The sequence below is a fragment of the Bidens hawaiensis genome, unplaced genomic scaffold (assembly GCF_021521415.1).
Source record: "Bidens hawaiensis isolate Kalapana, Puna unplaced genomic scaffold, B.hawaiensis_p1.1 tig00000459_1, whole genome shotgun sequence".
Taxonomy (NCBI): domain Eukaryota; kingdom Viridiplantae; phylum Streptophyta; class Magnoliopsida; order Asterales; family Asteraceae; genus Bidens; species Bidens hawaiensis.
This window is the reverse complement of record NW_027491031.1, coordinates 1,566,851-1,580,535: the sequence shown is the minus strand read 5'-3', so window position 1 is coordinate 1,580,535 and position 13,685 is coordinate 1,566,851. Positions and strand designations below refer to the sequence as shown.

General features: G+C 36.5%; 2 protein-coding genes across 3 annotated transcripts; one reads left to right on the top strand and one right to left on the bottom strand.

The window, feature by feature from the left end:
• Positions 1–1,183: 1,183 nt before the first annotated feature.
• On the top strand, positions 1,184–3,139 carry LOC143629899 (cytochrome P450 77A2-like). Its single transcript, XM_077099049.1, has 2 exons — positions 1,184–2,018; positions 2,207–3,139. The coding sequence occupies exons 1-2, from the start codon at positions 1,294–1,296 to the stop codon at positions 3,057–3,059; spliced, it is 1,578 nt and encodes a 525-aa protein (XP_076955164.1). The 5' UTR covers positions 1,184–1,293; the 3' UTR covers positions 3,060–3,139.
• Positions 3,140–6,563: 3,424 nt separating this feature from the next.
• Positions 6,564–12,011, bottom strand: LOC143630350 (uncharacterized). Of its 2 annotated transcripts, none has more exons than XM_077099395.1 (5): positions 11,890–12,011; positions 10,311–10,434; positions 9,056–9,447; positions 8,253–8,538; positions 6,564–8,183 (listed from the first exon to the last, which is right to left on the bottom strand). In XM_077099395.1, the coding sequence occupies exons 2-5, from the start codon at positions 10,416–10,418 to the stop codon at positions 6,870–6,872; spliced, it is 2,100 nt and encodes a 699-aa protein (XP_076955510.1). In that variant the 5' UTR covers positions 10,419–10,434; positions 11,890–12,011; the 3' UTR covers positions 6,564–6,869. The 2 variants fall into 2 exon arrangements, with proteins under 2 accessions (XP_076955510.1, XP_076955515.1); XM_077099400.1 differs by lacking the exon at positions 11,890–12,011 and adding an exon at positions 10,901–10,919.
• Positions 12,012–13,685: the final 1,674 nt, after the last annotated feature.

Below are 13,685 nucleotides of genomic sequence, written 5' to 3'. Positions count from 1 at the left end.
CAAATATAAGATTATGAATGATTACCATTTTACCCTTATTTATAATTTAAAGAAAAAAGAAAAAGAAAATATATGATTGGTTGTAACTAATTCTTGCACTTCTCGCACTAAGAATATTTCTGAAATGAACCTAATCCTATACATATATATATATATATATATATATATATATATATATATATATCATATCATGTTATAAAAATAAGTAAATAATATATATATTATTTTATACAAAAAATTATAATAGAAAAATATATAAAAATAATTATATTATTTAATAAATAACTTATAAAAGGTAAACGAGCCGAGCCCGAGCCGAGCTCGAGTTTGAAAAATCTACTCACGAGCCGAGCTCGAGCTTTGGAAATAGAGCTCGAAACGAGCCGAGCTCGAGCTCGAGCTCTATATAAGTTAAACGAGCCGAGCTCGAGTCTGGTCGAGCTCGGGCTCGGCTCGACTCGTTTGCACCCCTAAATTCCTACTACCTATAGTGAGCAAAATAACCGACTCAAACAAATATCAACCCAAAGGTATGCCTGGTAACTCACACGGGGAAAAACATGTATTTTCATTTACTTATATAAATTTTTTTTATTTGTCCACTCAACATTGTTACCTCCGTGCAGGGCCGACTCTTAAGGAGAACAAGGAGGTCGACGGCCTTCAGCCCAATACTATGTTAACTCAATGTTGTTGTAATTTTTTAAATGTATATAGATTTTTTCCATGAAAATAGTATGTATAATTAATGTTAAAACTTAAATACATAATTGCTAGTTTGATCGGGTGGCAAAGGTGTATGGCTCCCAACCAAAAAGTTGTGGGTTATATTCCATCTGAAACGTTTTAAACCTATTTTTAGACGAGGTTTTTACACAGCATATATCATAACCAAATAAGCTAATTTAGAAATTAAATTGTTTAAACCAAATAAAAAACTATTTTTATTTAAGGCTTACTTTTTTTTTTGCTTTCGGCTAATTTTTTTTTAATAATTCTCGGAAGCGGCCCTGCCTCAATGCCACCACCACAATTGTTCGCTCTTACCCCCCCCCCCCCCCCCCCCAAATGTTATCTACAAAGATTAAACATGTATCTCCATTAATAAAAACACAATATTATTACCCAATTGAAAAGACTTGTCTTCTAGCTATTAAAATAATCTAGAATTTATTAGGTCAAAGTGTCAAAACAATAACCAAAAATTCGCCACTAGATTTCAACCTACTTGTGAGACTTCCAACACGTAATCTTTAATTACACTCATCAACAACACCACCTATTTAAATTTACATGCACTCACTCTCCAACACCTTCTTAAACCCTTCACAACCTCCGTTCTCACCCACTCATCATTCTAATTCTAAACCCATGGACCTCTTTTACACCATCATCTTCACCACAATCACCATCATCATCTTCTCCTTAACCCGGGGCCTGAAGGGAACCCTGAATCTCCCTCCAGGCCCAAGAGGGTGGCCCATAGTTGGCAACTTATTACAGGTTGTCAACTCAGGACAACCCTTTTTCCAATACGTTCGGGAACTGTTCCCGAAATATGGTCCAATAATAACCATTAAAATGGGAAACCGGACCATGATAATATTATCAAAACATGACCTGGTTCACGAAGCATTGATCGTGAACGGTCAGGTTTTTGCAACACGGCCCGCAGAGAATCCCACAAGGGCCGTGTTCAGCTGTAACAAGTTTACCGTCAATGCCGCTGTTTATGGTGGTGTTTGGCGGTCGTTACGGCGGAACATGGTCCAGAACGCGCTCAGCGCGAGTAAGTTGAGGACTTTTAGAGCGGTTCGGGTTAATGCGATGGATAAGCTTGTTGATAGGTTGACGGTTGAGGCCGCGGCGAACGACGGTGCGGTTTGGGTGCTTAAAAACGCTAGATTTGCTATGTTTTGTATACTTGTGTATATGTGTTTTGGTGTTGAGATGAATGAGAAAATGATTGAGGAAATTGATGAAATGATGAAGACAGTTTTGTTAACTCTTGATCCAAGGTATTATTATTATTATTATTATTATTATTATTATTATTAATCTCGAGTACTCTCTTAGTAAGGCCGAGTACTTCCAACTACCTAGTCGACCGTCTAGTACTGCCTAACGTTTTTTCAACCTTATTATTATTATATTATTATTATACGTTTAAATACCATCTAATCTTATATTGCACCTATTTTTACAGGTTAGATGACTACCTGCCAATGTTGGCCCCACTATTTTTCAAGCAGCGTAAGCGTGCTATGGAGGTACGGGGCCAACAGATTAAGATGCTAGCCCCAATAATAGAGTGGCGATGGAATGCCGTCACCGCTCCGGGATCCGATCCCACGGCGGCGGAGTTTTCGTACCTTGACACGCTTTTTGACTTGGCGGTCGAGGGACGGGAAGATCCGCCATCGGATCCTGAAATCGTGACGTTGTGTTCCGAGTTTCTCAACGGTGGGACGGATACTACCGCCACCGCCATCGAGTGGGCGATCGCTCGGTTTATCGAGTCGCCGACGATTCAGTCGAGACTCTACGAAGAGATAAAGTCAGTCGTGGGCGACCGAAAACTTGACGAGAAAGATATTGACAACATGCCGTATTTAAACGCGGTCGTGAAGGAGTTATTACGAAAACACCCTCCGACGTATTTCTCGTTGACCCATTCGGTTACCGAGCCAGCGAAACTCGCTGGCTACGATATTCCGAAGGGGGCCAATGTGGAAATATATATCCCCGGGATTAGTGAAGATCCGAAACTTTGGGCCCACCCGGAAAGATTCGACCCGGATAGGTTTCTTTCGGGGGGCGAAAGTGCGGATATCACGGGTGTGAAGGAATTAAAGATGATTCCTTTCGGGGTGGGGCGAAGGATATGTCCGGGGTTGGGGATGGCTACGCTTCACGTGAGTTTGATGATCGGTCGAATGGTTCAGGAATTCGAGTGGCGGTCGTGGCCCGAAAACAGTAAGGTGGATTTCGGTGAAAAATCGGAGTTCACCGTGGTGATGAAGAACTCTCTTAGAGCTAAGATTATACCTAGAGTTTGAAATTTGATTATTATGCTTGATTGTGTTTTTGGTGTTTGTTATGTTGAAATGATTATTGTTTAATTGATGTTGTAATGTTGGATTTTGTTGTGTTTTTGAAACAAATTGGAGGTACGGTATTAAAGATTTCATGATTATTATTTGTAGACAATTGTTGGTTTTATTGTTATGGGTGCAAACAAGTCGTGCCCGAACTCGTCTAAACTCAAGCTTAAACTCAGCTTGTTAGTCGTCCTTTCAAGCTCTACTTTTGCTCAATTCATTTATTATTTATTAATTGAGTTATATACATTTTCAACTATTTTTTATATATTTTTTGAAAAAAAACGTTAACAAGCCTAGGCTCAGTTCAAGCTCGTGCATGATCCTTTAAACGAGCCAAAGTTCAGCTCGAACTTGGTGGTTTGTCTGGAATTAATACATAGAGTTCTAACTAAATACCTAAATATACATTAGGTCCGTTAAGGTTCCACGAGCCTAAACGATCTTTCCATACATGACTCGAGCTCGGGCTCAAAAAATAAACAGGCTAGCCTCGGGCTCATAAGGCTCGACTTGATTCGAGCTTTATTAGTTTGATCTCAAGTAGTTCGTGAGTGACTTTATTCCTTTGTCTTTTCATATAATGATGATTCAAATCTCATAATAAAAAATTGTGTAATTTAACTATTTAAGCTATTAAAAGATAGTTATTAAAGTATATAATACCTTGCAAATGCTAAATATAAAGACAAATGGAAGACACATAACATATGTTTTTATAAAAAATTACAATTTTTATTATAATTTATACTTTGTTAAAGTATTAAACGCATAGAAAAGAGTGGCTTGTGGTTGTAGGAAAATTAATGTGATAGTCCAAATAATGCCAAACATGATCAAGTCAACCCACACTGTACACGAAATTAATGTATGTGCATATGGTCAGCACCATCATCTTTAACCAATGCTAAACAAAAAATTATTTTCTTGTATTTTTTAGCCGGACCCGAGTATACCCATTGGCAAAAAGTCGCACACGTTACGACCCGCCCGTCACTAATTTCAAGGGAAATCTCTCACCCGAAGGCTAACATTTTATCATGGAAGAGTCTTGAACAAGCGACCTTTCCTAAAGAAAGTCACGTGGGTACCGTTAAAACACTGAATTTCTCCGCCTATTCTTTACAGTCGAGCCTCTTGCTGAACCATAGGTACAACATTTCGCTCAACATGCATCCTGGGTTGACATATAGTGCGACTTATCTCTCCTTTTGTTAAAATAAAAAAGAGATTTCTTTTGATAAAACCATACGATTATTTTCTTTGTTGTTAAAAGAATATCCTTATATACATAACTAAAATATCAAAACTATATATTTTAATATAGACCGAAACTTCAATCACCAAAAGAAATAAACTTCACCTAATATGATTAGTTTATTGGATTCGTGTACAAAGTAATGTTCATAACATTCAATAAAAATATTTTTAATATACACAAGCAATATCAAAGAAAACTTGAAAAGCATATCATATTAGGTAAATAAACTGTTCATACAATGAAGTAATAGGGTGGTGTTTGATTGTTTCTATAAAAAACAATAATATGTTATGTCAAAAAAAATATGAAATTAATAACATATTTTCTAGTAACCGGTCGAATTAAACCGAACCGAACAACTAAGAAAGTCTAACAATCAAAACATCAGTTATAAGTCAAGCGTTAAACCATAACTGAACCGACCTATGGCTATCTCATGGCAAAGGACGGATTAAGGGTCACACCAAATACCTTCTAGGATGTTCCCGGTTCGACTAGAAGTCATGATAGTTTCATGGTTGGTTTTCTTTTTTTAATTTCCAGTCGGTTGCTTTCACAGGTTTAAACCGTATCAGACACCAACTGCATAAAACTAGGCCGAAAAGTAAGATTATATACGTGTGTACTTGTTTGGTCGGTTGGTAGAAATTTATTTTTTGCAGACTAGCTTAATAAAAAGCATTACTAATGGTAGGCTCACAACTTGACATATGAACCACTAAAGTAGCAACGGGAGAATTTATCGTGAAAATAGGAGGCTCTAGTTTATATAGAATTAATCAATTAAGCATAAAATACCTCAGTTGCTATTGTATTCATCATAATAAGACCACACGTAGTGGCTCGTTTTCCAGCTCATTTTAGGGGCTCTCGTATAGTCGTATATACAATGAAGGTGAGAGGATATGCTGTCCAATCAAACCTTTTTGATTGTTAATTTATATTTATATTAAGAAATGTAATATTTGTATAATGATTGAAAGGGAGTTAATGGGGCATTTACTACTACGTCACTTTTTACAAGACTAGCAATTGCTGACTGGGACGTCACGTATCGCACAACTCCTTATAAGCTTAGTTACCACTATGTGTGGTCTAACATTATTAGACATTTAAGATCTCATGAAAGTGATGTTAAATTTTATATGCTTTTTATGGGCATGAATATAAACAATATGTAGACAAAAATCGACATGCACTAGGCACATTAAATGACTTTGATCAACTATGGGTGTTTTAAAAGCTTACGTCTATTGGTAAGACATTAATTTTCAGATATCAAACAATAATATATTCTTAAGACATTAATTATAAAGCGAAAATGACTTCTTAGATGATATTATCCTCTTGACAACGTGCTGGTGTATTTGAATGACGAAGATTATAATAATTATTTTCTTCAACAACGATATTCTAACATCTAAGGTGGCGGAGGATATAAAATATTTGGCTTTCTTTGGATTAAAAATATGTACTCGTTCAAATTCTTGCCTTGGGGTCTAGCGTCTTGCTAGGTCTGCCGGATTTAATGAAATTTGTCATTAAAAAAAAGATGTTACCCTTTCGGGTGGTTAAAAATATTTACATAACACCCACGTCAGTGTAAGTCCGAACCACAAGTCCGGATATAGCTCGCACTTAACTCATCGTGTATACATCTTACTCAAATGGTCTGCTACACCATAAACTAGATTACTAATTCGCATAACATATATTATAGCGTTGACCGTTTCCTGTATCCTTACTTTGTCATATAACGACTATTTAAGTTTAAACAATAATCTAACAATCAGCTATAATATCACGAAGATATGTTCAAATGCTCGCTCCTTAAAATGTTTGGGTCTTCATAATCTCGTTCATCTACGTCGTGCTCAACACTTAATATGTTTTAAATTCATTCTCTCGAGCCCCGAAATCATCTAACTGTCAAAGTATGATAAAGAAAAACTGCCTTACCGATTAACCAAACCTTTCAGTAACATTTTCCTACAACCGAACATTTGGTTTTGGTTTAGTTACAGTCCAAAACCGACTCATACATCTGTAAGTGTGATGATACAATGACGCGGAATGAAAACGATAAAGGCGTTAAGACTCGTTGTAGCAAACTTTTAGATAAAAACTTATACGAGGTAACATTTACATTCTTCTATCTTAAGCTTATAATTCAAATATGCATCTTTACTGCAGAGTATTTGACATTATTTTGATTTATTAGGAACACGAATGTCACGCTGACACGAGACATTAAAATTAACAGCATAATTCACACAATCTCAATTCTTTCAAGTCAAAACTATCAAATTATAACCGAAAAACGATCAACTCAGCAAACTTAAAACCCGAGAAAACTACCACATGCCACCGTCACATCACCAACATTAGGTCTCTTTACGATAATACAAGTATACAGCTTTAAAACCATACGGAAAAACAAACAAAAGCACTTTTTAACTTACCAGATATATAACAGAAAAACTGTACAACCTCTATTTCATGCATGTTTACTTGTAATTATTTGGTCTTGTATAATCATTGTATGGTAGTCTTGCACTCGCGTTCAGGCGTCTATCACCCATAAATGGCGGGCCTGTGTCTAATCTTGGGTCAAATGTAGACGGGCCAACACTCAATCTTGGTTCAAATGTAGATGGACCCACATCCAATCTTGGTTCAAATGTAGATCGGCCCACACCCAATCTTGGTTCAAATGTAGATGGGCCCACACCCAATCGTGGGTCAAGGGCAGCTGAGCCCACAGCCAATCTTGGCTCAAATGTAGATGGGCCCATACCCAATCTCGGTTCAAATGTAGATGGGCCCACACCCAATCGTGGATCAGCCGACGGGCTGACACCAAATCGTTGATCAACAGATGGAGCTACACCAAATCGTGGATCAACAGATGAGCCCATACCCAATCGTGGATCACGAACAGGTGGGCCCATACCCGTATCCAACCTCGGGTCACGGGCAGGTGTGCCCACACCAAATCGGGGATCAACAGATGAGCCCATGCCCAATCGTGGATCACGGACAGGTGCACCCATACCCATATCCAATCTCGGGTCACGGTCAGATGGGCCCATATCTAATCTTGGAGTAAGTGCAGACGAGGGTATTTTAGGAATTTCAGGCATGGTTTCTTGGTATGGAAAGGTGGGGACCATGCGAAACCGGTCATCCAGAGAAGAAGTTGATCTAGAAAAAGATTCTCTATAAGGGCTAGAAACAAACCGACTTCCATCCGAGTCAACAGTAGGGCCATTAGTCAAACTTAATCTAGGATCGTAAGTCAAAGAGTTGACTCGGAGTGTTGTTCCTTCATATTCATAATCAATTGGTAATCTGAAAAGCCCAGCAGAGCTAAAAGGAACCGGGAATTTTTCACCACCTCTATAATTCGTAACCGAAAGCCTGTTTTCTGATAATGGAAATTTATCGAGGTTCTGTTTTAATGATAGTTTTGCCTGTTGAAGTGCCTCGAGAACCGAACTTAATTCATTGGGAACCTTTTCAGTTTCAATATCGAGTTCGTACGATTTACCTTTAGAAGATGACGCCTGTGATTGGCTCAGATTTGAATCTGGTGGTTGACTTTGACTTTCTAATGGCTCATTTTTGGTGATGTGACTAGGTAACGGTTTGGGGTCGGTTTTCGGGTTTTCACATAAGGTGAGATCAACTTCACCGTGGTCAACCGGTTGGCTTTCAGAAGTAAGTTTGTTCGTAGCGCCAGGTGGCAATGAAGATGAAGCTTTAGTTTCTTCTATTTCTTCGGTAACATCTGAATGGATCCCATGGTCATATAAATTTTCCTGAAAATATTCATAAGTAAACGGGTCAAAATTGCCACATAAGCATGAGTAAGAAATGAGAGAGCATACCTGTATTGACCCGTTAATTTCTCTAAATTTATCTTCCCATTCTTTTTGCACTTTTTCCTCTTCTTCATATTGTGCTATGAATTGAGCTTGATGTTTTAACGCTCGTTCCATTTCGCCTTCTGTTCCATTATTTTGCACAACATGTCCGTTACACATATTAGGTTCTTCTAGTGAAGTCTCGGTTGCCACATCAGCAGAATTTTGAATGCCTTCTGAATTCGTTTGACCTCCGTTTTCATGATGATCATTAGTGTCATCATTGTTTTGTGACGCATCATCTCCTGACCTGATCATTATCAAGGTTTTCAAAAGTTAAAACACGAACGCTAAATCAAGTATAGAGATATAGGCTTGTAAACGAACCAAACAAACACAAATGGTGTATGTTCGAGTTCTTTCGTTTAACATTAACTGAAAAAACAATTGAACACAGGCAATTAATCGAACGGGGTTTTCTTGTTCGTGTTCGTAAGTTAACAATATATACGAACATAAACGAACGAATGTAACCGAACATAACCGAGCAAAAACAATTAAAAGTAATATGAAGAACAGTGTGTTGGTCCTAAAAGGTTGTTAAAAGTAGGCAAAGTAGTGTGCCAATAAAATTTAAACGAATATATCAACGAACGTAAACTAACGAACATAAACAAATTTAACCAAGCAAACGTAAACAAACGCTTGTGAACAAAAAATTTTTGTTCATGTTCGTTCGTTTATTAGATGAACGAACTCCCTGCCGAACCGCGTTCACTGAGCATTTGATTCGTTTACAGGCCTATAGACAAAGAACAAAAACCGACCTGTGTTCCCTGTGTCTGATCTGGCGACAAGATTTACCAACACGTCTCGGTGAAGAACTGGTTGATGTGAAACTGTTACGCCTTCTTCTGGAAGCATCCATGTACTTTTTATCGAGAAAACGAGAAGATGTGTTTTTACTGTTTTTCCATGATAAACTTTTACCATTTACTGAAGAAGACTCAACTTCAGAGCCTGAAAATCCTTCGGTTTCGACACGTTTATCATCCATGAAATCACTTGACATTTCTTCCTCATTGGAACTTGAATCATTTGGTTCTGAGATATCGGTTTTGCCATGATTTTCTAAAATTGCAAGAACGTCTGCTGCTGCTCTCTCTGCCTTTTTTCTTTGCAGGGTCACAAATTTCAGTTGCTTTTCCAACTCCGTTACCTTTGTAAGTTAAAAAAAGTGTAATTAATAATAATAAATTTAAATTGTAAGAATCTTATTGACACAGCAATTGAGGTGACAAGTCAAAACGTTTTAGGGATGGGTCAAAACTGGCTGGGTTGACCCGTGAACACTTTGAACCATTTTTAAAAACCTTTTACATATCATTAATGTGTTAATCATGATATTATTACAACAATAATCTAACTTTTTATTCCATATAGACTTTAAACAACTTCGTTCATTTATGTCCATCAACACTCGTTGATGTTCTTTTATGTTTTTACGTTTTAAGTTTTTTCTTTGCATTCATTAATATATTCATTTAATTTTATTACGCCCATTACAATTTACTATAATTTGAATAAACTTTTAGGCCAAACACATTGTTCACATTAACTAATATTTGGTTTTAGCTACGTTGTATTTGTTTATCTATGTTGTTCGATTCATGAACTGTTCGTTTATACTTTAACGCACGAACATAAATGAACACGAAGACGTCCATTATCTTAAGTTCTTAACAAACGAACATGAGCAAGAAAACCCGGCTGGTTTAATTGTTCGTTTTCGATTGTTAATTTGAAGTTAGATGACCGAACACAAACATGTTCCGTTTGTGTTCGTTCGGTTCGTCTACAGGCCTACTTTTAGGTAAGGTTTTGTTTGGCTTGACCTGTTTGAAATAATCACTACCCAAATTCGACCCATAAGTAATGGAAGTGAAATTGAACCTTGACACGGCAGAGAAGATTATTTGAGGATATGAGTGAAAAAAGAGGCAAAAAAAATAAATAAATTGTAATTCAATGTATTTGAGTGCATGCATGTTTTCCAACATTATACTAAATAAAAAAACTAACCCTTTTCGCCAGCTCATTAGCTCGCTGTTTTGCTGTCTTTGAGACAGATCTTTCAGCCAGCAATCGTGCCCGAAGGTAATCGATTGTCTTGTCAGTTGAGCCTTCCATGATATTCTATTTGTTCCTGCAGTAAAAAAATTATTATTGAACCAAACATATTAGAATAACATATTAAGAACTATGTAGCATAAATGAATAATTGAAAAAACAGAAGTTAGTTGATGATCATTAATGACCATAAATAACACTGCAGCATGTCAATTTCAAATATTTATAGCACAACTATAATTCCATGAAAGGAAATTTAACTTGACTTTATTAGTCAACAAGACTAGATAATATGTGGAATATATAAGTCAACTCATTTCACTTGTGTATACTCAATGCCAACCATATGCATAACAGTTCTTCCTTGAAATTAATTTTTTGTCAGATTTAGAAATTAGAATTGGAAAAGTGAATATCAAGCAGAGTGTAAAATACTTTATGCAAATAAAACAATAGTGAAGTACATGCTCTACAATTCATATGTGCTATGTAACTAAATAAAGGTCTTGAGTAAGCATTTTTTAGGAGAATTTCCATCATACCAAATATATGCAGATGCTACTTGTAAAATGCAGAGGTGATCATTTCGACCCATTTACCATAAAACGGGTCGATTTGGGTAATTTTTCATTTAAAATTTAGCTAAAAGTAAAATGTGTTAAACAAAGTCACAAGGGTATCCTTTAACACACAGCGATCGATACTACTTCGAACTAAATTTTTTCAGATCATAATCAATCAAGGCAAACTAAAAAAATCATCCTCTCTCGAACTCACAGCCTCACAAAAACACACACCACACAATCATAACAGATTCAATAACAATAATCCAAAAACCTAACACACAGATACCGATCTAGTCATTAAAAACAAAGCATCGTTTTCCAAAACCCTAATACCACAATCAAAGCACGAGATTAACCAAAACCTAAAAATTGGCGAAATCAAAGTGATCGAGTTAACAAATTAAGATCAATTACAAAGCAAATAAACGCGGAAATGATAAATATATCGATTAATAAACCCTAACTACTACAATCAACATAACAGATCATCTAAAACCTAAAAATCCGCAAAATCAAAGTGATCGAGTTAACAAAACAGATCAAATTATGTGTAATTAAGCGCGGAACTGAAAAATAAATCCATTAATCACGAGATCAACTAAAACCTAAAGCTCTGCAAAATCGAAGTGATCTAGTTAGCCAAACCGATCAATTAATAATCAATTAAGTGCGGAAATGAAGAATAGATCGATTAATTAATGGATTAACATTGCGATTAGAAACCCTAGGTACTACAATCAACACAACAGATCAACTAAAAACTTCAATTAACAAAACAGATCAAATTAGAAGCGAATAACTGCGTAAATAATTAATAAATCGATTAGCAAACCCTAGGTACTACAATCAACATAACAGATCAATTAAAACCTAAAACTCGGTGGAGTCGAAGTGATCTAGCTAACGAATTAGATCAAATTAGGAGTAATTAATTGCGGAATTGAAGAATTGATTGATTAAATTACCTGTTAATAGTGGATTAGCATTGCGATTAGTGATACGACAAACCCTAGGTACAGAGAGTTTGGGGGTTATTGTGTTGTGTAGTGATAGTGAAGGAGAGGACGAAGGTTCTACGTTGTGGGCTAAAAGTCAAAAGGGGTTAACAATATCATCATTGGTTTTGACACCAATGATAACCAAGAACCGAGTTGCATTTAATGATGCCTCCAATTAACCGATATAAAATAAAGAGAAAATTCCAATTTGACTCCCTCGGCGGGATATGGATTAGCCACTGAAAACTAATTTGCGCATTATGGACGTCTGTTATATTTGGGCGGGGCAGTCTGTGCCCTTCCGTCAATTGACCAAGCGTTGACCTGTTAAAAAAATGTTGAAATTACGTTTTTACCCTTAAGCCTATAATTAATTCTAAAACTTATCTTTCAAAATCGTGTAGAGGATGGGGTTCGAACCCCTGACCTTTGGTTTAACAACGAATAAAACCTACCATTTGAACTGATATGATGTTTGTTATACCTATACAAAATGAAATATATATTCATCACTTCATTAAAGACTTCTTCATCATCATATCATCTCTCTATCTTCATCATCTCCATATCTTTATCATCATCATCTTAATCTCTTAACACACTTAATTGCTTATCCGACTGTTTTATTAAAATCCTTACAAACCCTATAAACCCTAACAAGATTGAAATCAAAGTACCATTTGCAATCACTCCGGTGGAATCTTTTACCACCGGTGACGGGAGAAACGGGTGCGACGGGGGTGGGGTTGCGACGAGGTGGAGGTGCGACGGGGGTGGTGGCTGTCGTGGGTGACGTGGCGGTGGCGTTACAGAAGGTCGATGAAGCCACAAACGTGGGTGCCGTGGCGGTGGCTGCCGTGACCGGAAAAACGAGATGGCCGGAACCCATGGCGGCGGTGGTGTGGTGCCGGAGGTTAGGGGTTTTGATCGGAATGATTTATGGCTGCGGTGGTTGAATTATTGAAGCGATTGGTGGTGAGATTTGAGATATTTGAGGGTTTGAGTGATGAAATCTAGGGTTTGAGGATTTGAGATATTCGATTAATTGTTATGAAACTGATGATGAAGATGATGAGATTAAGAGGGATTACTTGGTGGTGGGTTTGAGGATTTGAGGTTGATGATGATGAAGAATATCAAGTATATTTGAGGTTGATGATGATGAAGAATTTCAATTATGTTTGAGGTTGATGATGATGAAGATGAACTGCTGAGGTTTAAGGTTGATGATGATGAAGATGAACTGTTGTTGTTGATGTTTGAGGTTGAAGATATGCTGCTGTTGTTGTAGTTATATGATAATAATAATAATAATAATAATAATAATAATCAACAGCATCGTAGAACAGAACATGAACATATGAATGTGTGCATTCTTATGATTATTATTATATTATTATTATTATTATTATTATTATTATTATTTATTAGAAGAAGATTACTAAAATACCCTTAATATGTTGGTATTATTATTAAAATACCAACAGTCAACTGACGGTGGGAGTCAGAAGAATCCGCAGGAGAAATACAGGTGCGCAAAATGCGCAAATTAGTTTTCAGTGGCTAATCCATATCTCGTCGATATATTTCAGGGAGGAAAATTGGAATTTTCTCTAAAATAAATGAAAGTTATTATAATAAGAGAAGAAATGAAAAGAACTGGGTAATGGAATGATTCATTGTCATTTCATTGATATGCTTGGTTATCATGTGAAAATGAAATTAATTATTAGTTTTATTAGTTTTTTTTTAATTTTTTGTCA

Bases quoted from the DNA above. Each gene is read 5' to 3' on its own strand.
- LOC143629899 (XM_077099049.1), top strand. From the start codon at position 1,294: ATGCACTCACTCTCCAACACCTTCTTAAACCCTTCACAACCTCCGTTC. The intron at 2,019-2,206 runs GTATTATTATTA...CTATTTTTACAG, and splicing joins TTGTTAACTCTTGATCCAAG to GTTAGATGACTACCTGCCAA.
- LOC143630350 (XM_077099395.1), bottom strand. From the start codon at position 10,418: ATGGAAGGCTCAACTGACAAGACAATCGATTACCTTCGGGCACGATTG. The intron at 8,539-9,055 runs GTCGGTTTTTGT...GATAATGATCAG, and splicing joins ATCAGACACAGGGAACACAG to GTCAGGAGATGATGCGTCAC. The intron at 8,184-8,252 runs GTATGCTCTCTC...GAATATTTTCAG, and splicing joins AAATTAACGGGTCAATACAG to GAAAATTTATATGACCATGG.